Source organism: Amyelois transitella, chromosome 14 (assembly GCF_032362555.1).
Source record: "Amyelois transitella isolate CPQ chromosome 14, ilAmyTran1.1, whole genome shotgun sequence".
NCBI lineage: Eukaryota > Metazoa > Arthropoda > Insecta > Lepidoptera > Pyralidae > Amyelois > Amyelois transitella.
The window spans coordinates 2,074,180-2,097,582 of NC_083517.1; the positions used below are offsets into that span (position 1 = coordinate 2,074,180).

Consider the following 23,403-nt stretch of genomic DNA (forward strand, 5'->3'; position numbering starts at 1 on the left):
AGGCATAAAACTTATACTTACATATATTTTCATCCCATTGTTAAGTTTTGCCTTTACATTAACTCTAGAATCAGAGATAAAAATATGCTTTGTCAACATTCATACATACAATATACATGCAATTTCTATGCAATAAAAATATTACAAACAAACAAAAAAACAAACAAACACAAACAAACAAACATATAATAAAATGCTCATAGTCCCTACTACTATCCATATCCTTACTAATACATATTATAAATGAGAAAGTAACTCTTGTCTGTTTGTTACGCTTTTACGCCAAAACCACTGAACCGATTTTGATATGAAACCAATGACATTTGGTACAGTGATAGAGTGAGCCCAAGAAAGAACAAACCACGCCGACGAGTCGCGGGCAAAAGCTAGTTAATTTAAGAAAAAAAAATTATGTCCTAATAATTTATATAAATCGTTACTGACTGACAGTAAGTTGAAAGATATTAGCAAATAATTTAAATGATCTACAATAACCAAAAATATGATTTTTAAAGTTTCTGGCTGTTTGTCTACATGTTTGTATTGTACTCGCATCACGTGGAAACTTAAAACAAGTAAAACATTCTCTCCCCAGACCCCATTACCACAAAGAGGCAATACTTTCTTCTCCAGTTCATTTCATAGTGTCAAAGCACCGATATTGGTTTTGCACTAAAAACCTATTGAAGGGATCATCGAGATCTTTTAACCCTTAATTTGGCAAAGTATAAAATGCTATAAAACCTGAATTTTGTCATCAGAGATGTTATTTATACACATAAAACGACTATAGAAAAATATGAAAAAAATATGAAAAAAAAATCTGAAAAGCTTAGTTTTCCTGAAAACTCATGTATGCCACAACATACACCGCCAACTACTCAAGAATACAAATCGTAAATGTGTTGTACTGACTATGTATGTAAAAAACAACTTTTATATTTATTATTTATTGAATTTGAATTATTTTTATAAAAAAATACATAGAAATTACGTAGGCACATGGTAATCTAGTTGACAATTACGGGAATTTTTGCCAGTTGGTTTGGATTTAATACTTTTGCACAAAGCAATCACGACTTGCGCTCCAAATCCGATTGATACTTCCTTTTCTGTAAATGAATGGAATCGGAATGTGTCCTCTCCTCCATACAATACGAAATCATAAATCATCCCCGAAACTCCAGCGCGAACGTAATTTTGAAACCCCACTTATTAGGTTTGTCCTTCATATATTGACGCCGCTTCCCTGCTTTTGTCCCTTTGTATGGGATCATCATCTCATCGATGCTGAATCTCCTTTCATTTTCTTGAGCTAAACAATTGTCTCTTATTTTTTGCACTAACGGCCTAACTTTATAGTATCTGTCAGAATCTTGTACGTTGTTGTCAACAAAATGTAAAAAACGACGTATTTGTTGATAACGTTTTAGTGGCATCAAATCAGCCACAGGTTTGTATCTATATCGCAAACTCCAATAATCAGTATAAGACGGCATGCTTACAACACCCATCATGATATGAATCGCTAAAAAATCCCGTAATTCGTCTTCAGTCAAACCCAGAGTACGTCCAGTTTGAGATATTGCATACGTATTTGTTTGTTCGACAGTATCTGTCAAAATGTCTGGGGAAAAAAACTTGTAGAAATACTCCAGGGGAGTCAGGACTGTGTCGCTCCCGGCGGGTTCCGATTCCTCTTCTATAGAAGCCGCATGTCGAAACACAGCTTTTTTCCACAACTAAGAGTAAACTTTTGCAATCGTCTAGGTCGTTTAGCAACATGAACAGTGGGACGTTGTGATCTTGTTTTTCTGGAAATACGTGATGTGGAGGAGGCATTCGTCGACATGCTAGGTGTTACCAAACCAGGGGGTGCATTAGGTGCAATTAGTGTAGCAGTTGCAGGAGTAGCAGGGGTTGCAGGCGTTGCGGGAAATGAGGGAATATCACTCAGTACTGGTACTTGACTACCATTCGGTTCTAGAGATGGGCTTAAATAAACATTTTGGAAAATTGGAGTAAGGCGAACATTTTCGCTGGTGGGATCTTCATCGTCTAAAAGATTAAGTCTAAATAAATAAAGAGCTATCAATTGAGGAGCTGGACATGAAAAGCGGTGTGTGCACACGTATTCCGTCTTCAATATCAGAATGTTCACTATCATCAGAGGGTGCATTTTGAGCAGGGACAAGCGCTAAAATTCTACCACCACGAGTTTTAAGCTTTTGCTGCAGACAAAGAAAATACATGCTAATATACAAACTAAGCAAAGCAAAACCCTAAAGTTGGCAATGTATGCCCTGACATACAAATTATATAGGGGTATTTTTTTACAAACTTGGCAATGTATGTCACAGCATACATCATGTTAATATCCAAAATAACACCAATGTAAGAAGTTAGAACTGCAAACTTATTAGACAAATTATATAATCATGATATCAAGCATAGGATTCAGTCGTGAAACTTTTCCCAAACTGGGTAATAATCAATAAAATTATATAAATACCTTGGAGAGAACAACTGACGGCCGCCGGTACGCCATTTTCGACTAATGTCAAAACTAGTGATACCAGATGCCTGTTTTCTATTTTCTACTAAAAGTTGTTTAAGTTGCAAGGTGATAAAAATGTAATTTTACGTTATTTATGTATTTTCTAATACAAAATATTTTTTTAAAGTTGATGTATGTCGGCGCATACATTATCAAATTAAGGGTTAAAGGATGAAATACAGATCGTGACACATACCTACCTACGCACACAGTTTCAGATGTTTAGCTAAATGCGGGTCTGCTTTTTTTTATGTATTTTCAAAACGGTCTCAGGAGACTCACAAGTCTTAACATTGGCTCCATGATCATGTTCTCAAAACATTTCTACGTATTTAAAGGTATTTCTAGGAATTTGAGTATGGTCGTATATTTATACTTCCCTAGTCCGAGGTGTCAGTTGTCAGATTTGATGTTACGTTGGAATTTTTTACCTGTGGTTCCGAAACGTCAGAGGCAGAGACTGTTGTCATTTTATTGAGTTTTGTGGTGATATGTCCGTTCTCCCAATAATCGTAAATGTAAAATATTTTATTCATAAGGTTTACCATAACATGAATGAATGCGAAAGTTAGTTTTATAAATTGTGTTCAAGTCAAGCGTGTGTGATAATTCTTTTTCGTATATAAACATCAATCCCTATGTCTGCTAAATAAATTGGTTAATATACTTCTGTAGTAAAATGAGAGACTTTTGTTTTATTTGTGCTATCTTAGTGTAATTGTGTTCTGTTTATCATGACCTCAAGTTCGAGATCGGCCAACGTCGGCCTAAAGCCGATTGAGGTCTCCAAGGCATTGCAAGAAGGAGAAAAATTCATCAAATGGGATGAGGTGAGTGATGAAGGACTTCGTCAAGGAAGTTGCTCTGTTTTTCTTTCTATAAGAAGTCTGATTATAATCTTAATTCTACATAAGCGTGCCCTTTTTATTTCAATTAATCATTTTTCTAACAGGACTCTGGAGCTGGTCTCCCAGTCACACTTCGGGTGGACCCCAAAGGCTTCTTTTTATTCTGGACTGATCAAAACTTAGAGGTGGAGATGCTGGATATTGCCACTATTAGGGATGTGAGAACTGGAGTACATGCTAAAGTTCCCAAAGTAAGTAGCATGTTTTTTATTTTCTTAATAAGATTCATTTTATTATAAAAAGCCATTAATAAAAGGTGATATAAACAATAGGGAATATGTTCTATTAAACAATAATATTTTATTCTCCCATTATCCATAATAGGAAACAACTGCTTCATGGTTCACATTTGCAAAATTAGTTAATTTTTTTGTCACATTATTAAAGTAATGGCAACTTACTCACAAAAGCTGACACATAATAAAAAAGAAATTGTCTAATCCAGAATTTTCATTAAATATTTCCTGAAACCAGTGACAGTATTCTCCAAAACCATTCTTACAGAAAAAGTTATTTTTTAATGCTTGGCACATTAATAATCAAATATAGAATTTATGTGGTGCATATCTAATTTACAGACAGTCTTATTCTCACCTTTGTGAGTAATATTTGTACTTTTTGTTAAGACCTCTTTTAATTCAGTTTGATAAGATCCTCATTGTGAGCCTGTATTGTTTTCTTTTTGATGGCACGTCATCATGATTAAGAGTGGAAAAGTCTAATGGCTCTACTCCTGACCTTTTGAACCCTGTAATCTAAAACCTGACATTTAATTGAAAAAAGGCCTTTTGGTGCCGTAGTCATGTTGCCTCTGAACCCCAAGTTTGGGTTCCAGTCAGATCATCATTGAACTTTAATAAATAGCTGAAGTCTTGAATTATATATTTAGTATTCATTAAAAATATATTGAATGGAATGTTGGTACCTATTCTATTGTACCAGGAATCCAGTTCACTAAACTTTTATAATTAACAGCTTTAGAAAAAGCTATTAGCATTAAACACTAGATTCTGCTATTTCCAAGTCAACTAGTCAATTGTCAGTGACACACTTGGTGATCTGTGACCAGCTAATTGGTTAATGTTAACAATTGTGCCAGTCGGAGGTTGTGATGAGCTCAACCCTCGACCTAGTAATTACGTTCAATTAAATGTTCATTGCTGCTGAAATCTCGGGATAAATTAATTTGACTGCTTACAAATCCGTACTAATATTTAAAAAGAAAAGATTTGTACTTTCGTTTGAAAATTTTAATTAAGATTTTAATGAAATTGATATAGATGTAGATAAAACCTGTATTATACTATACGAAAAATAAGTACAAAAGAAATTCCGTATTGTGCTTCAAAATGTAGGTTCTAAAGCTGTCAAATAAAAGTAAGAATCGAAATGCAATTTAAAACCATTATGATGACAGATAGTGGTGATTACCATCACTTGCAACAACACATTCATATGGACTTTTATCACTGGAAATTTCTTTGGAAGCAAAATCCTAGGTGGAATTATTTTCTATTCTTTAATTGAACTCAAAAAGATCCTGTTAAGTAGAAACTAAGATTTATTCACCCAGGTAAGTAAAAGACTGAAGTAAGTTATACTAATATAAGAACATCCATACACATACATATAGTCACGTCTATATCCCTTGCGGGGTAGACAGAGCCAACAGTCCCAAAAAATGATAGGCCACGTTCAGCTTTTCGGCTTGATGATAGAATTGAGACCCAACCGGTGACAGATTGCTAGCCCATCGCCTAAAAGAAGAATCCCAAGTTTAAAAGCCTATCCCTCAGTCGCCTTTTACGACATCCATGGGAACGAGATGGAGTGGTCTTATTCAGTTTTTTTTGTATTGGTGCCGGGAACCACACGGCTAATATAAGAAATCCTGAAATTTGTCCATTATCGTTTTTTACGATGCCGATGTCGTCAATCTGTTACTGCTTCGCGTTCGTGATGTCCGTCGGCCACGCCTCTATTACACTAAGTAGCTAATTTTTCATTTGCACTGACACACTGACGAGGAGCTTTTTCTCACGCAAATTTTTGTGAGAGGCGCATAATTTTTGTTTCAGTCTTCTTCTAGGCTCGATACATCTTTGTCTTGGGCTACTGTTGTTTTTTTTAGACGATAGGCTAGCATCCTGTCATTTTTTGATTCTGAATTCAAATATAAAGCTGTACAGCTGAGCGTGGTCTTTAAGTCTTCTCAAGACTGTTCTGGCTCTGCCTATGTAATCGTACGTGTTGACGTAATTATATGTACCTGTGTGTGTTATTATTTAATATCAAACAGTAATACACACAGAGTAATACACACAAACAGAGTACAGAGAATTATGTATAGATTATAGTTAAACTTTTTTCAGTAGATTTTTATATTTATTTAATATCTGTCGGCTACTTGATACCTACAAACTCACAAGTTCGGAAATTTATATTAATTTATTTGAACTTATTGTACTAAATATTATAAAGTGTAATTTAGGCGGACTTCTAACAAGAAGTATTCTCTATTCAATTCATTGACCATTATTACAAATTTTATCTTTAATTTGCTGCTTACGACATAATAGCGAAATGGTCTACTGTGCCTAAAATCACATGGTGTAAAAGTTGGTTATTCATTCATAGAGGCTGTTATTGATTTTGGTGTATTGTGGCTCATTAGGAACGCGTGAAACGAGAGGAAAGCTAGTGAAATTACGTAGAGTCATGTAAATTGGTTTAATTCTATGGTGAAAACTGTAGTCATAGATAAATTTTAAAATTTTGTGTCAATTTTAAAATTTATCTATGACTACAGTTTTCACAACAAAATATAAATTTGGGAATTTTAAACGCGAAGTAGTATCAACCTGTGATTGCCTCGGTATCTCAATTTCATCATTAAACTATCCTGCTGAAGTTGACCTGCGATTTTTGCAACTTAGCCCTTTCAACCCCGTTCCAATGGATAAATGTTCGTAATGGAATGTATTTCCAGTACAGACATCAAGTATAATACTTGAGGTACGAGTTATCCATACATCCATGCATATAAACTAGCCGAGTCCTCATGTTTTAGGATCGGATAGGCATTTATCCTTTGGGGGCCTGTCAGCCTGGTGACATACAGACGTACAGACAACGGAGACTTAGTAATAGGGTCCCGTTTTTAACCTTTTAGATACGTAACCCTAGAAATGGATTTACTAAGCGGACTTTATTAATTTTCCTGGATTTTGTGCCACATAGGCACAATAAGAAACTTGCTAAAGAAGAATTCGCTTATGCCGTGTGATTCCCGGCACCAATTAAAAATAGAATACAACTATTCTATCTCTTTTCCAAGGATGTATAAGGCGACTATGAGATAGGCTTATAAACTTAGGTTTCTTCTTTTAGGCGACGGGCTAACAACCTTACGCTATATGAATCTTAGAATTGAGATTCATATAGCCAAACAGCTGAACGTGGCCTATCAGTCTTTTCAAGACTGTTGGCTCTGTTTACCCCGCAAGAAATATAGATACATACATACATATGGTCACGTCTATATCCCTTGCGGGGTAGACATAGCCAACAGTCTTGAAAAGGCTGAATGGCCACGTTCAGCTATTTAGCTTAATGATAGAATTGAGATTCAAATAGTGACAGGTTGCTAACCCATCGCCTGAAAAAGAATCCCAAGTTTGTAAGCCTATCCCTTAGTCGCCTTTTACGACATCCATGGGAAAGAGATGGAGTGGTCAATTCTTTTTTGTATTGGTACCACACGGCACAGAAATATAGATATAGACGTCATTGTGTATGTATGTATTTAAGCCGAATGTTTCAAATCAAAATGTCATCGTAGCCATACTGGCATTCAGAATGTGAAGTTTCCAGATTGCCTGGAACGGTTTGTCACGCTAAAATTACCGTGCCGCGGTCGTTATCGATTCCGGCTCGTGCACTAATTTTAGAAAAATCTATCTAACCTACGTTATAAATAATCGAATCGGCAACTAGGGCAGTTATATTAGCTATTTCTCACTAAATCGATTTATTTGGCTAATGATAGAAGGTATAGGATGAGCAACCTGTCACTATTTAAATCTCATTTCTATCACCAGGCTAAACAGCTGAACGTGGCTTATCAGTCTTTCAAGACTGTTGGCTCTGTCTACCCCGCAAGGGATATAGACATAATTATATGTATGTATGATAGAAGGTAGCAGGTTTTAGTGAAAAATCATTTGTTAGCTGGCTGTGTTCTATCTTTACTTCACTTTTTAATGTTATGTCTCTATCGTTCAACAAAGCGACGATTTTGCCAATGTCGATGTTAAAAAATACACGATTATACATGACAAGTGACGGTACCGTAGATCCTTCTATCTCATAAATACTTATTTAAAAAAAACTCTGACTGATTGACTCTTACGATGAAGGAAAACATCGTGAGGAAACCTGCACTGCATATTCAGGCAACTGGATGTGTAACCGTGGATCCAATACGGGTAAGGTTTACCTGCAAAGGTTGCGGAGGACGGGTGGGAGTCACTTCGTGTAAAAACTGACTCACCCAATCCAGGACCCATGATCAAAGGCATACCCCGGGCTCCTCTCCAGAGTGGTGAGGATGCAACTGGGTCTATAACCAGGAGGAAGAAGTCTGATTGATTGGATGACATATTAATGGTCAACGCACGGTCAAAACCGCTGGGTCTTCCAAACATACATACATGTAATTACGTCTATATTTCTTGCAGGGTAGACAGAGCCAACAGTCTTGTAAAGACTGATGGGCCACGTTCAGCTGTTTGGTCTGGGTCTTCACATTTGTAATTTGACACGTTGACACGTAGTCCTTTAAGCGGTTTAAGGGTGCACTAAGGATTTCCCAAAATTAGTGTGATTTTACATCACACACGGGTGGAGCTCAGGGCGTGTTCTAGCGGAAATTATATCCGAAAGACAAGAGGAATGTCGTTGTTATGTTACCCACTATTTATTCTTGTGTCTGTTCTGATCCAATCTCTGCTGGTCTATCCTTTTTATTCCCATTTCTGGACGAAAAACTAATAAGATTAACTAAATACCAGTGGCGAAGTAATCCATAATTATGTCTAGACTTTCCGCCTCCGTTTACAAGTTTTTTTCCATTTAGATCTGTTCTATTCTGAGCCATCTTCTGCCAGTAAACGCTATTTAGTAGAAAAATATTATTTTTCATGTCAAATTTCTGGTGGAATGTTTAAATAAAATGAAAACCAAATACCATGAATGGCTTTTATACTTACATACATTCACATGTATTATGTACCTTAAGAGCGCCGGCGACTCCACCCGCGTAAAACGAATAATCCCCTTATCGCCCGTTCCCGCAGGAATTTTCAAGATTTGGTCGTCTTCTGGTTACAATCAAACTTCCAGTCAAGTTTTTGAGATTTCCTGATCAGTAAGTGAGTGAATGTTTTTCGCTTTTTTGTATCTTATAGATTCCTTGCGGGGTAGAGCCAATAGTCTCGTAATGACAAAGGCCACGTTCAGCTGAATAACACAATGAGAACGGTTAAATGTGAGGAAAAACGTTAGAACTATTAATAATTCCGCCTTCTAGGTTAAATACTCCCGGAAGACAGTTACTTATTCAAAGAAATAATATTGTCTCGTGACTGTTTTGCGTAAGAACAAGAAGATCTGTCTAAGGATTACCGTTTACATTTTCCTGTAAACCTCTGTAAACCATGCCAACACAGAGGAAAATATTAAAGTAATTATACCTATCTGCGTTCAATACAATTGTGCGCAGATTGTGCCATGTTTCTATTTTATATCTTATCAAAAATACAGGGATACTACGTCGGGTATAAAAATATACATATGTTTCTGCCCTCCCCAAACCACATAAACGTGTAGAAAGAGGTACCTACTTACCTCTTACTCTGACTACAAAATAAAGTCTTTACGTCAATGTTTGCGTGATATACATATATAGGGCTGAAGCATACAGGCTCCGCTTCTTTGAACGTAATTTTTAATTCTGTCATATCAGGGAGGAAGCTATGTATTGCTTGAACTAATACATAGGTATATATAACTAATATATATACCTATGTATTAGTTCAAGCAATAGAAGCAGGTATTAAGTCAAGATTATTTTCTCAGCCTACGGAAAAGTAGTTACTTATAATGTATATCTATAACTTATATCTACCACCGTCATCAAAATAAATGAGGATACTGCTTGATTCGCTGACTGAATAACATATGTCAGTCTAGCTCTAGACCCATCAGTTTGGGTTGGGATGTCCGTTGATATCAACCCTCTCGCCAAGTTAGGTTTTATTACTGGAATGTCTAGTCGGTTTCTAAAGTCCATTTCCTCGAATGTTTCATTACCTGAATGTTCCTTTGCCAGAGTGTCGACTTCCCAGAAAGCACACGTGTAAAAATAATAGGTTTGAAGATATAGTCCATACCGCAGGATTAGGAGATTTGAAATTTGGCATTAAGTTTTTTATTTCAATGGATGAACCAAGAAAGGATTTTCCGTAACTTCTACGAGATTTTTCGTAGCGAGCGGAACTAGATGCGTATTTTTAAGTGTAGTATAAATTTCAGTTTCAACTAGGCCATAATGCCACATCAGTGCGATGTGCCACTGTCTCGGTCCAGACACTGGGTTATTTTAGTATCAACTGAGATATAATGAGGGATAATTGGACCCGCCCGTCAGTCTACTGTAGGTAACACGAGATGTCTCGAATTATCTTGTTAACTCTACCGTAGGTAGCTGATTTACCCGAAAGTAAATATATATTCATCCTGTTTGTATATACTTTAATTCTTGTATAATGAAGAGAATTGTTTGTGGAAAGTCTGTTAACTATATGTTCAACATACGAGTACAACAGCTATAATTTTGCGAAAGAAAATAACCTATAATTCTAACTGTTGAGTAACTAGTTACGAAGTATATAGAGTTTGACCTGAATTCAATTTAACCCCTAATACAATCTACGTCAATAACTTGGTTGATTGAGTAAAAAAAGCTCTAAGCTTTAAATAAATAATAAAAAGCGGCTACACTATTAACTATTTAACACAAGAAACCCTATAACGTGGGTAAAAATAAACTAAACTTAGGTATTCATCAACCTTTTGTTTGTCGTCTTTGAAGCGTTATAATTATTTATTCAGAAATATATTTCAGAGAAAGCTGCCTTTAGTAACTACCGTATTCAAGGGATTTGGTACCTTCTAGTGTTCTAGAAGTCTAGTAGTCCTTCTTGCGTTTGCTCTCTGACGGCGCATCCTTTCTTGACTCCCTACAAAATCTTAATAGTGTCTTATACTTGTATGTTACACACCCCCTATTCTAGTGGGGGCTGACGATACAAGCTACGGCTCGCTTACCTTTGCCATCGCCGAATGGTCGCCCCGATCTGTTAACCTGAAGACAGACGGAATTTCTTGTTTAAGATTAAAAAATCCCAAACACCATCCTGGTGTTTTAGATTTATTTCGTTGCCTCCCTCGAAGCCGCATCTAACTTTAACACTGACAATTCTGCAAAGTATTTTGCAACATTGCATCTAAATAAAATGAGACATTATAGTAGCATCAGGCTCCTTTTATGGCGCCCCCCCGCCGACATCAATTTATCGAAACAACCACTAGACTTATCCGATAAATTGTATTGCTCCGGTACGCGCCGTCCTATGTGACAATGATATGATTTCATTGCCTTTGAGCACAGAAAAACCATTGGGAAGACTTTTCGTTCGATAAGTACTTTAGAAGTAACATAAAAGTTCTTAGTTCAAATCATGTATGTTATTTTGTACTTAGATTGTTTTGTGTATCGAAAAGGAAACGTGTGCAATACACGAACAGGAAAATATAAAAGGATTGAGAAAAAAATAAAGAAATTTTTTGGGGATTTAATCTTTCATCGCGCAATAGTTTAACAGAATTTCGCTAATCTTTATTAGACTTATTTTCCCTACTGATATAAAATTTATAAAAATAAATTTGAGCATCATTACCATGACCGAACCATGAAATTTGTAGACTTCAAAACACCTGAAAGGCTGCAACAAAGAAATAAACAAGACGAAATGAAAAATTATACTAATGTACAAGGTGATAAATAAGATAGTAGCCAAGTTAGGGGAGCCGGAAAGATAATATTTCTCTTTGGCAAGTTCCCCGAGGTCCGGCAAACCATTAGGTACCTCTTTTGTTTTAAATTAACCGAACTGGAATGCTATGAGTAATTGGGGGATGTTTAATTCTTTTGTTTCACTTTTATTTACATTCTTTCTGACATTATTTCTTAAAAATATTAGTTTGAAATTTTTTTGTATTTGTATTTAAAGTGAATATAGGTATGATGCCTCAAACTAGCAAGTGCTAGACTTATGTCCGAGGATTCGCTCACGTTAAAATATGAACTTCCCGAAAATAAAGTATCCTATATGTTTCTCGTGCAAGTTTTGTCTGTCGTTGTTCCAAATTTCCAAAAATCATTCTTAAAATCTTTGAGTTAATCCGTTACAAATAAAATACATATCTTTTCTTTTTTATGAGTATGGAAACATTTTTATAATTTTATAATAATAGTGTAGAAGTATAGTTAAGGATAAACTTAGAAAGTTAACGCTGTATTGTACATTAAAATTAACAAGTCATGTTCACCGCCAGGACCCGAAGATCAGACACGTGGTGCTGATTGGGTCCCAAGGGTCCCTGGAGGAGAAGACTGTCACGGTGTGCCACGGCTCCGACTTCGTCAACGTCACGTTCGTCAATTTCTGCTGCACAAGGAAGGAAATAGCTCAGGTAACATCCGATTGGCTGGCTTATTGCGATTCCTGTAACCCGATTGGTTGGAAATTTTGAATTATGATATTGGATCTTTGTGTTTTTTAGTGAAGTTGTTTCTTTTTTTGTTTAAAACGGAAATCATGTTATTGATAATTTTATGCCATTGTCTATAACATGTAGGATTAACTTTAGTCTTACAGTGAGGGAAACCATTTGGAACCGTGATCTAAATGGGTTCGGTCCACCTGCAAAAGTTGCGGAGGTCAGACGGGAGTCGCTTCGTGTAAAACCTGAGTTACCTAATTCATTATCGTGGTGATACCCAGCCCCAGGCTCCTCTGCAGGTAAGGATGCAACTGAGACACACTTCAGGGCAATGATGATTATATTACTCTGGTGAAAACCACACGGTGAACTTAGGTTGGGAAGAGTTTTTTGTATCTAATTCTGTGCTTTTACGTAACCCCTAATTTGTAAGATGGCATTTGCATAACGGAGATGTATGATGAGAACACTCCACTCGAAATTTGTAAGTTAGTGATTAATTATGCAATACAGCTTTCTCGGTGAAAGCTTTAGAGATGCGTATAACTATAAAGGTAAAATTACCTAAAATCGTCAAAATTAACGTGTTAATATACCACTTGAAAAACTACAAAGGGGATTAGGTATTTACAAATATAACTTTAGTGCAGAATACAAGAAAATTATGCTTAGGATCGATACCATCGTTAACTTGCGAAGAGTTAATTATCACATACAATGCTTAATATTTTCCTATTTCGTTTTTACAACGCGCGCATCTCCAAACTACAAGAGCTGTGGGAGTCCCGATTTTCGGCAGCGGAATGACAGGGTCGGATGCACAAATTGAATCGATAGCCGGCGGCATGCACCGATGCACAGAGTTAAGGCTCGCTTACACCGAGGCGACATTGAGAGGCATTGCCGCATGTTACAGATTGTGGCAGACGTAAAATAATTATTAGTTCTGGCTTATTCTTGCTAGTTATCAAAGTTACGAACATGTTAGAAAAAATATGTAGTAACATTCACAACTATTTACTTTACTAACTTATTTATTAAATGAACTATATATCTCAACCCTGATATTGACTGGAATAATTAAAAGATTTTTTTTGCTGGGGGTGTTGAAAGTAATATAATTCCAATGGCTTGGAGGTGTTGAAAGTATTAAATCCGATGTAGGTTGACTAACTCATGGTTTCTCTGGGTGTATAACTAAAAATGAGACACATTTGATGAGATCCATCGTGTTCACAATAACGTTAACTAGATTTAGCTGCCTGCTTTTTGTGGCAAGGTGTCGCATATGCCACAACGTTACTACGGCACAATGTACCACAGTGTTGCTCCGGTGTAAATGAGCCTTTATCTACCTGCCCAGTCTGTGTCCATGTCGGAAATCGGTTGGTCTGCATCGATTGCAAGTATTGTTACGACTAACGAGCTATGCGATTTATCGCCATCTTTTAATTTGATTATTTGTTGTTCTAGTTCTCGTGAATGTATCGAGACTTTGTTTGTTTTTGCATTTAGCTTTACGTATGCAATTTTCTGTTAATTATTATTCTGCTACACGTGGTAATTCAGTTTTCAAAACGAATATGCAAGTTTAAATTTAAATTTTATCGAACCAATATAAAACCGTGATATTTAAAGGAAACCGTGTGGTTTCCGGCAGATAAAGCAGATCCAGGCGATGCCAACACTAAATTTAAAATACAAAAAAAAACCGTGAAACTTCTCCGATACTTCTAGCTATGTGAATCAACACTTAAATCATATGCAATAGGAAAACGTTTAAATAAGTTAGAGAAAGTTTTTGCAACAATTGAAACAAAAACCAGAACTAGAATTCCAAATTTGGTAACAGAGAAACAAATTAACTAACTACTGCAACGTAGGAGCTGACTAACTCAAAGAAAAAGAATAAACTACCATTCCCACTTATCTACTAATATATAAATGCGAAAGAAAATCTGTCTATCTGTTACACGCCTATACCACTGAACTGATTTATAAAATTAGGTAAAGATAGAGTTAACCCTGAAAGAACATTTTATATTGCGAAAAAAGAACCACGTGCACAAAGTCACTGGCGAAAAGTACTAAATAAATAAAATAAAAATAAACTTTATTTTCACTCCAACCACAAAACTGTACCAAAGATAACAACTCAAAACTAATGTTACTCAATGTTCTTAGTCATAGTTGGTATTGTAATACACGACAATTTAATGATCGCGTAATCATTCATATTCGCCGTCGCCATTATACTCGTAGTAAAATATTATTCGTGCGGTAATCATTATCCTTTCTAGACTATCCTTTTGTGTTTTTCATTTGTATGTATCAACGCCATGTGATTGCGACACACTTCTTTAGAAGCGAAGCGAGAAGAGAAGCGGCATAAATTAGCATATTGAACCGGTTGAATTTTCATTTGAATCTGCTGCATTGAAGCAGATTGCACCGCTACATGTAGGTAATATGTGATCGAATGCAATTACCCGATGCACCTGCGTTATGTTAGATAGGTTTGTTCCCGATGTGTGTTATTGTACGTGACTAATTCGTTTTGCGCGTGCGTGACACCCTTGATTTTGTGGACGTACGTAGGCCGCAATAACTGCTTATATAATAAACAGCTGTACTAAGCGAGATGTAAAATTTACCTGTACTAGACAAGAAACCCTGTCCATTATATGAAAATCAATTACATCATTATGCCATCCGGCTGAACGTGACCTTTCAGACTTATTGGGACTGCTGACTTTGTCCAAACTGTAAGTGATAAAGGCGATATGAATGCTCTCAAAGTTTAAGTAAAGGTAAAGTAAACATCGTCACCAACACGCCACCTGGAGGTCCCAGAGTCCACACCCTTTGATGACGACATCGGCCTCTTAGCTATAGGTAGTCCAGACAAATGGAGACAAATTAGATTTTGTAGGGAGAAAGGGGTGTGCTGTGAAGGCTAATGAGAGAGCAGCGCACACCTTCATAATTCGGCGATGATAACCCGAAGGTTGAAAGAGCCATGGGTGTGGTGGGGCAGTTCTAAAAGCTGTCATCTGTTGCATTTTGACGTATTTTAATAAGTAAAGTGCGCAAAAAATTGCCGCAATATCTCTTTCTATCTTTGTACAAAATTTCGTAACAGTCTTTATTGCAATTTGGCCGAAAAAATACATCAAATGTCCAGCCGGACACGTAAGTAGACAGACTAACTTTCGCATTCAATAAACACATGAAAGTAGCAGGAAATTTCAGGATGAATTAACTAAATAATTATTCATTTCAATGCATTACCACTCAACTAATTAATCTTAAAAACTAGTTAAATTGCTAACATGAAACGCGGCGGGGTAGTTTATAGCGTATTTCGTTCTCCGGGGAAAACCCAATATATCTGGCCCATTATTCAAAGTCTTTTGACGTCATATTTTCTCCAGAATGAATCTTTAAAGACAAGATTCCTCGACCGTACTTATAAAGTTTTCGAAGCACTTAAAATCACTTTGTTACGATGTCGATAACGAACGTTCAGTAGGTTCCATATTACTTTAAAGTTTTGACATAATCGTTGTAAATGATTTCAGTGAACTGAAAACTTTAGGTAGTTCTAACATAAATTTTAAAGTTCACGATACACATATGGGTATGTTGCATGGCTGTCGAATTTAGCCAAAACATTATATTGAGCTTAGCACCCTCGCTCAGAACACTGCCATTTAGGTTCAACTTATTGAGCTTCGTATGTATTTGGGCTTACTTAGTCTTAAACAGACCTCAGACTCTTCTCCAGATGCAGCGAGGATGCAGCAGACTAACTTTTATAGTAACACTAGCGACCCGCCCCGGCTTCGCACGGGTGCAAAATTCGGAAAAAATTATACATAAAAACCTTCCTCTTGAATCACTCTACCTGTTACAAAAAACCGCATCAAAATCCGTTGCGTAATTTTAAAGATTTAAGCATACAGACAAACAGACTAAAATAGCGACTTTGTTTTATACTATGTAGTGATTTTCTCGTCGGAAAAATTAAAATACTTCTTGTTCAAGCACTTATTCTGTCATCAGATGTGGACCGAGGAGCTGTTCGCGCTCGCCAACAACCTGAACCAGCTGAACAACCCGACGATCAAGTTCTTGGAGAAGATGCACACGAAGATTGTGCTGAAGGCGGATAAGTCGGGAAAGATATTAGTCAAGAAGTGAGTACGGTGTGACTTTTCAACCAAATTTGTGTAATACAGCTTACTAGCTTGTCAGTAGATGTCTAATAGAGCATACATGGTTAGGTAAGACTAGTTGGCTAGGTATTTTTAAGTTATTTTTAATATCTCATTTTGTTTTACAAAAGTGAAATATTTAACTGACAGAATGATAAGGTGCATAACAAAGTTCTTAACCGACCCCATCTTGCTTTTGTAAAAGAAACTATAATAAGATCTACATAAGTACTAAGTATAAAGAATTTGTTCGTTCATTCCCAATGAGAACACGCCCTATTTGCTCGAACGCCTGTAAACGTCTGTTTTCCTCGCGTTACGAGTAACTTTTAGAATCACATTTCGCTGCATTGGCTTTGGTATTGACAGCCATGCTTTTGGTAGAAATAGGAAAATAGAAAATAGGTTTCAATTTTATGTATTACATGTGTTTTACCGAATGGGATTTTGGTAATCCTTAGTTAATAGCTTTGAGATATTGCTCATGAGGTATTATTATTACACACATAACATACATATAATTACGTCTTTATCCCTTGAGGGGTAGGCAAAGCCTTGCTTTTTATCATGACTTGAAACGGAACAGCGATAGTATTTCGCGCGATAAAAACAGCTTCGCACGTGCTATACTACGAGAGCTGCAAATAAAAATATATAATAATAATCACGTCCGCAATAAGAGTAAAAATCATGTTTCAGCTCTTTCTGTGTACAAATCAGAGGCTTTAAATTGATATTCTATTCATGACGTGACATAATCGCGTGCGCTAATATTTACATTTATCATAGACGTACTATAGACTCACAAACCGTTTCAAAGTGTGCTCGAAACGAAATGATCGCCCGTCTGTTTCCCATTCTTAAATAAAAACATTCTGCTTATAGTTAATGAGCAGTTTTAAATGTGTGCTTTAATGTAATAGAATATATGGTAAAGTGACGTTTAAAAGGAAGTGAAAGTTAACTCTATAACTACTGGAGTGATATTGACAGAGATAGAATAGACATTCGGATATAACATAAGCTATTCTTTTTTTTGTACTTTTCTAGGGTACACGTGAAAAACGGGAATTTCACGCGGGTGGAGCTGCGGTTAACAGCTAGTCTAGCTATAAAGATGATCGAAGATCTTTATGTATTATCCTCCAATGGTATAGTTTCTCTTCAAAGACAATACGAAACCTATGATTTATTCAAATACCTTTTTACTGAACCTTCGTACTATAGCCATAAGGATTAATATCGAACTTTAATGTGTTATTTCCTTGTCTTGATGTCCGTGACAAACTAATATAATATTTCGCACGCCGCCGTTTTGTTGATTTTATTGTCACGTTTATTTATTAACTGAGATAATGTTGCCCACTGTGTTTTAATTTTTTTCTTCAGTTTTCCAATTCAGGTTCTTGAGATCGGAGAGTCTAAAATTTTGTAAAACGATTATTGAAGTTGCCACATATTTTCTTAAAAAAGCTATTAATATGCAACCTTTTACAATTCTGTGATTTCTTATATAGTATCTTTTACAAAAGGTTGACAGTAAATTTGTCTATAACGTTGATAATATTCTTACGCTGGCAAGAAACAGATACTTAGCTAAAAAAAATAAGTACTTTGTGCCCTTTGGTTCCCGGCACCAATACAAAAAAAAAAAACTAAAAAACTACGCTTTTATTGCTAATCAAACTAAAAAATAGAAAATAAAAATTAATGACAAAGGAATTCAGTAGTAGCAAGTCGAACAATCAGTTATAGTCAGTTGTAGTAGTAATTACCTCGGATTAAAATTATAACAAAATTAAATTTATAAACAAAACAATTTAAATCAGAGTAAAAAGCGTGGGGTGCCTGATGTAGTAAATATTAAAATCATTCTATTAGCATATATTTATGACAAGAGAGTTATGAAAATGAAGTAAAATGCACCCCACGCTTTTTACTCTGATTTAAATTGTTTTATTTATAAATTTAATTTTGTTATAATTTTAATCCGAGGTAATTACTACTACAACTGACTATAACTGATTGTTCGACTTGCTACTACTGAATTCCTTTGTCATTAATTTTTATTTTCTATTTTTTAGTTTGATTAGCAATAAAAGCGTAGTTTTTTAGTTTTTTTTAAACTATTATTTATTTTCTATTTTTTAGTTCGATTTGCAATTAAACGGGTAGTTTTTTAGTTTTTTTATACAATTATTTTTTGGAAGTTAACACTTCTGGTATAACTATCTTACTAGAAAAGACTTTCGCAACCATGCGCCCATTGCCGGAGGTTTTCACAACTAACTTTCTTAAAGTTATATGTGGCCTGATTGGATTAAATCTCATAATATTCTCATCATCATGATTCTTTTTAAGGCGATGGGCTTGCAACCTGTCACTATTTGAATCTCAATTCTATCTTAAAGCCAAATAGCTGAACGTGGCCTATCAGTCTTGACAAGACTGTTGGCTCTGTCTACCCCGCAAGGGATATAGACGTGATTATATGTATGTATGATGATTGTTAAACCCAGTTGAAAAGAATTTTATAGTGATAAATCACTGTTAATAATATTTTTGACTATCCAGCAAACATAATAATTTTCGATTGTGGCCTTGCCAGGAATCAAACCACAAGATTAAGAGGCAGATTGATACAGGAACAAAAATATTTCAAACATACCTCCACTGCCTTTACAACCAGGAACGCAACAAAGTTTATCTGAAGACATCGTGGCACTTTTGTTGTAAAATCTGTCTTTCACAAAAACAAACACAAACTTGGGACTCCTATCTCAAATAATAAGGTACTTTTTACAGGAGTCCTATCTCAAAATATCTGCACAACACAGTAAACACAGTCAGAGTCCAATCTCAGATGATAAAATCACACGAATATCCGGAAGAACAAAGCTCGACTCAACGGAAGATTCCAAACTCCAAATAACGACAAGTTATCAGCACAAAACAAAGTGCAAATAGGTAAATACACAGGCACCGGTAAAAAACAACAGAAAGAAAGTTTACAGGTGTTCGAATCGAATTCAATCAAAACTTACTGCAAAACTTATTTGACATAAAAAACTGTCACTCATTTTCCAAACGAGTATTACAGTGTTGCTATTATAAATAGGCAAAAGATACCTAATGTTAATTCAAGAATTGCATTAATATGTTAAATACGTATTAAATATCGCAAAGTTCTGTAGGTAGTAACTTTATTCTTGTATTTTTGTAAAGTTAGTTGTTCAATTTTCATTTATTACTTTTGTTTTATTACTTATATATTTTTTATTGTTTTAAAATATTCTACTAATTCTACTATGGTTTCTAATGGTAATTCTAAATGGAGCAATGCGATGAAATAAAGAAGCCTCAGGTTAATAGTAACATTATATGGAAATATATTACATCTCTTTTTGACTCATTATACGTCAGAACTTCTTGGTTTCTTGTATGGAGATTACTGGCACTGGTGCTATCTCTGTCTCTCTTACTCTCATACGAAGGATCTAAAAATGAATTTATTAATCCTGGCAGTTTTAATAAGGATAATGAGAAACTCTTATCAAAATATTGCATTGTCATCGGTCCTTGATACGTGTGCAAAGTTCCAAGTTGATCAGACGTTTAGAAATCAGTGAAAATTAAGCTCAAAGATTCCGTTACATACATACATACATACATACATACATACATACATACAACCCAAGCTAATAAAAGCGTAGTAAAAAGAATAGGACCACTCCATCTCTTTCCCAACTAACGACTAAGGGATAGGCTTACAAAATTAAATTCTTTTTAGGCGATGGGCTAGCAACCTGTCACTATTTGAATCTCAATTCTATCATTAAGCTAAATAGCTGAACGTGGCCATTCAGTCTTTTCAAGACTGTTGGCTCTGTCTACCCCGCAAGGGTTATAGACGTGACCATATGTATGTATGTACTTTGTATTTGTCACACTCTATGCCGTGGTCCAACCATAGTCCGGTATTCCAATGACGTGTGGCCACAGCGGACATATCAAAGCAAATATCTCAATTACACAGTGTTATGCCGCAGAATTGACGATTCTAGGTAATTTGCATGGCCCGGAATGCTTTGAAATCGTGAGGTTGACCGAGTAGACGAACCGTCTAGAGTTGGTTATTCAAATGGTTTGTTAATGTTAGAATTTTCAAGAGTGCACTTGCAAGTGGGATAATCAATCTATGTGAAATTTCAGTGATATCCGCCCAGTTCTTGAGTGGATTCCGTACAAATCAAATACTTTTTAGTCGTATTAGTAATGGATAGAATGAAAGAATGTATAGTGTGGAGTCACTGTATTTGTCCCATGATCAATGTTGCCACGAGCCAGTGTCGAGTGAAACGGTTTAGTTCAGCTTTAAAATAAAGTTAGAAAACTGTAATAGTCGTCTTTGAAATCTGTTTTGTTAATTTGAAATCAACATTTTTCGAAAAAATTATTTAATCAAGAAATAACTGTCGATTTGGATGTAAATCCTGAAAACTGATTTGGCATCGCAATAATTGTGCATTTACAAATAAATAAATATACAAGGCGAACAATTTGAACACAGGTTGAGTTAGCCTCAAATTAAGTTCGAGACTTATATAATGAAATACCAACTCGAAGATATTTTACAATAAATACATGCCATATATGGAATAACATACAAGACCCAAGCCAATCAGAAAGAGTTCATTTTCTATCATGCCCTGGCAGGGATTGGAACCGGGGAACTCCTGTGTTACAGACAAGTGCACTACCGCTGCGCCACAAAGACAGTCTTACATATTATATATATGTAAGACTGTCTTTGTGGCGGGGTTGCCTCATCTACCCACGCCACGCTAATTATTTCTCTCGAAGCGTCACCACTCACCCACTGATTTTCATACATATTTTGTGGCAGCATTATTTAGGAAATCAATCTAAATAAGTTATTGATTACAAGCAATATCGGTACGTAACAGAGGTAATTAAGATAAAGGTTAAATTTATTTACACACTCGTAAATGCTATAGCTACTATGTCATCCAAATACCAACACATACACATACATACATCCAATCACGCCTCTTTCTCGGAAAGGGTAGATAGAAACTACATCTTTCCACTTGCAACGATCCCTGCTCCTTTCGCGTCATCTACATTTTTTTTCCGCAATATTTATGTTGGCAAGGTTCACAAAGCTAATACCGTAATATCTTTTTACGCTGACTCCATATAAAATTGAAAGACATGTTGATACCGTATAGAGAGACAGAAAAACGCATTGTGTAATAGCGGCTTTAGCGCTTTTGTTTGTGCTCGTACTGAATCAATAAATTCGCTGCGCTTCGTACTATATTTTCGTTTTTACCTTTTTTCTGTTCATCCCCTTTAAAGTTTAACTTGTATCTCTTTGTTTTGTGTAGCTTTGTTAAGCTTAACTACAATGTTCAGTTTAACTTTTCCTACTGTTATACCATCGCTCTTTGTTCTTCTATTCATTTGTTGAAGTGCTTTATACTAATTTGTTAGTCTACTTGAAGATCATCATACGTATACATACATACCATCACGCCTGTCTCCCATTGGGGTAGGCAGAGATCATCAGATTCGTAATATACATATATCATGTCTATACATCTTTCATACTGGTTTGGTTGGGAAGAAAATACATACTTTAATAGCGAAAGCTGCTTCTAATCCTATGTTGTATTGTATTTTTAAATTTTTTTTTTGTTATTAAAATCTTATATTAAACAATTAATCTAAACAATATATACTCTCGTCCACATTTCTATTCTAAGTTTTGAAGTTGACGGTGTTGAAGAAAATGCTGCAGTTGCAATAGTGCAGTTTGTTACCGCTTCTTTTGCATTGTCGCTTTGGAAGCGGCAGTAAACTTAGTTTTAAGTAATTTATTAGACGTCAACCAATGTTGTGAAACCAAAAGTTTTGACAATTATTAAGCGATATGAAGTTTCCTATAATAATGAATAAAAAATTTGGATTTTTGTAAAATTCAATCAAGGCAATGGCTAATAAACTTAGAATTGGCTATAAATTTATCACTTTGAAAATTTCAACTCCATCATTAGTCCAGGTGAACGTAGCCTTTCAGTGTTTTTGTTACGTGAAATATGTATGAATGTAAAGCAACAAGGGTTTTACTCGGAAACATCAGTTATTCTTTTGTGTTTCTATCACACACGAATTTGCGTATATTCACTGCACAGAGCGATGCCTGCAAAATATCCAGAAGCGGGAGCGTGGATATCTGACAGCACATCAAAGAATTCCGCCGGTTTTGTATTCCCAGGATCTTTCATAGTCGAAACAATATTTTGTTCATTTTCGTTTGGAAATTTAAAACCTTAGTAAATATTTTTTTCTTCGTTTTTATAAAATTATATATAGGCTTTATAAACTTGAAATTCTTGCGGCTCATACGGCTGAACGCCGAGCAAAATGCTTGCATTTCATTCATTTCAATACTATTGGCTCTGCTTACCCCGCAACTGATATGGACGTGACTATATGTATGATTCTATATAAAATAATATAGATTGTATTATAGTATATTGTAGAGGTCAATCAAGGGAGAGGCTAGTTTTGTTTTAAACTAAGGTTTCGTCCTTTAGGCAATGTGATTATGTGTATGTATGTATCACACGATGTGTATATTCACTGCACGAAGGGATGTATGCGAAACATACAGTAACAAGAGCATTGATATGTATATCTGACAGCACATCAAAAGCGGAATCCCTGGGTTTTGTATTACTGGTATTTCCAGGATCCCTCATGCGATGTACACGTTTAGAATAGATTTAGAATAGGTTTATTTTCAAAATTGGATACAAGGTATCACTTATTGACGTCACATAACTTA

The 23,403-nt window shown here is 35.5% G+C and overlaps 1 protein-coding gene and 1 pseudogene across 1 annotated transcript in view; one reads left to right on the plus strand and one right to left on the minus strand.

Annotated features, from left to right (window-relative positions):
- Window positions 1-790: 790 nt before the first annotated feature.
- LOC132902480 (uncharacterized) lies at window positions 791-2,095 on the minus strand (annotated as a pseudogene).
- Window positions 2,096-3,031: 936 nt separating this feature from the next.
- LOC106130911 (1-phosphatidylinositol 4,5-bisphosphate phosphodiesterase classes I and II) overlaps window positions 3,032-23,403 on the plus strand; it is a 49,588-nt gene continuing 29,216 nt past the window's right edge. Inside the window, exons 1-4 of the mRNA XM_013329858.2 lie at window positions 3,032-3,387; window positions 3,510-3,656; window positions 12,145-12,282; window positions 16,378-16,511. Coding sequence (XP_013185312.1) covers window positions 3,292-3,387; window positions 3,510-3,656; window positions 12,145-12,282; window positions 16,378-16,511 — 515 coding nt within the window. The 5' untranslated portion in view covers window positions 3,032-3,291. The remainder of the gene's footprint in view (window positions 3,388-3,509; window positions 3,657-12,144; window positions 12,283-16,377; window positions 16,512-23,403) is intronic.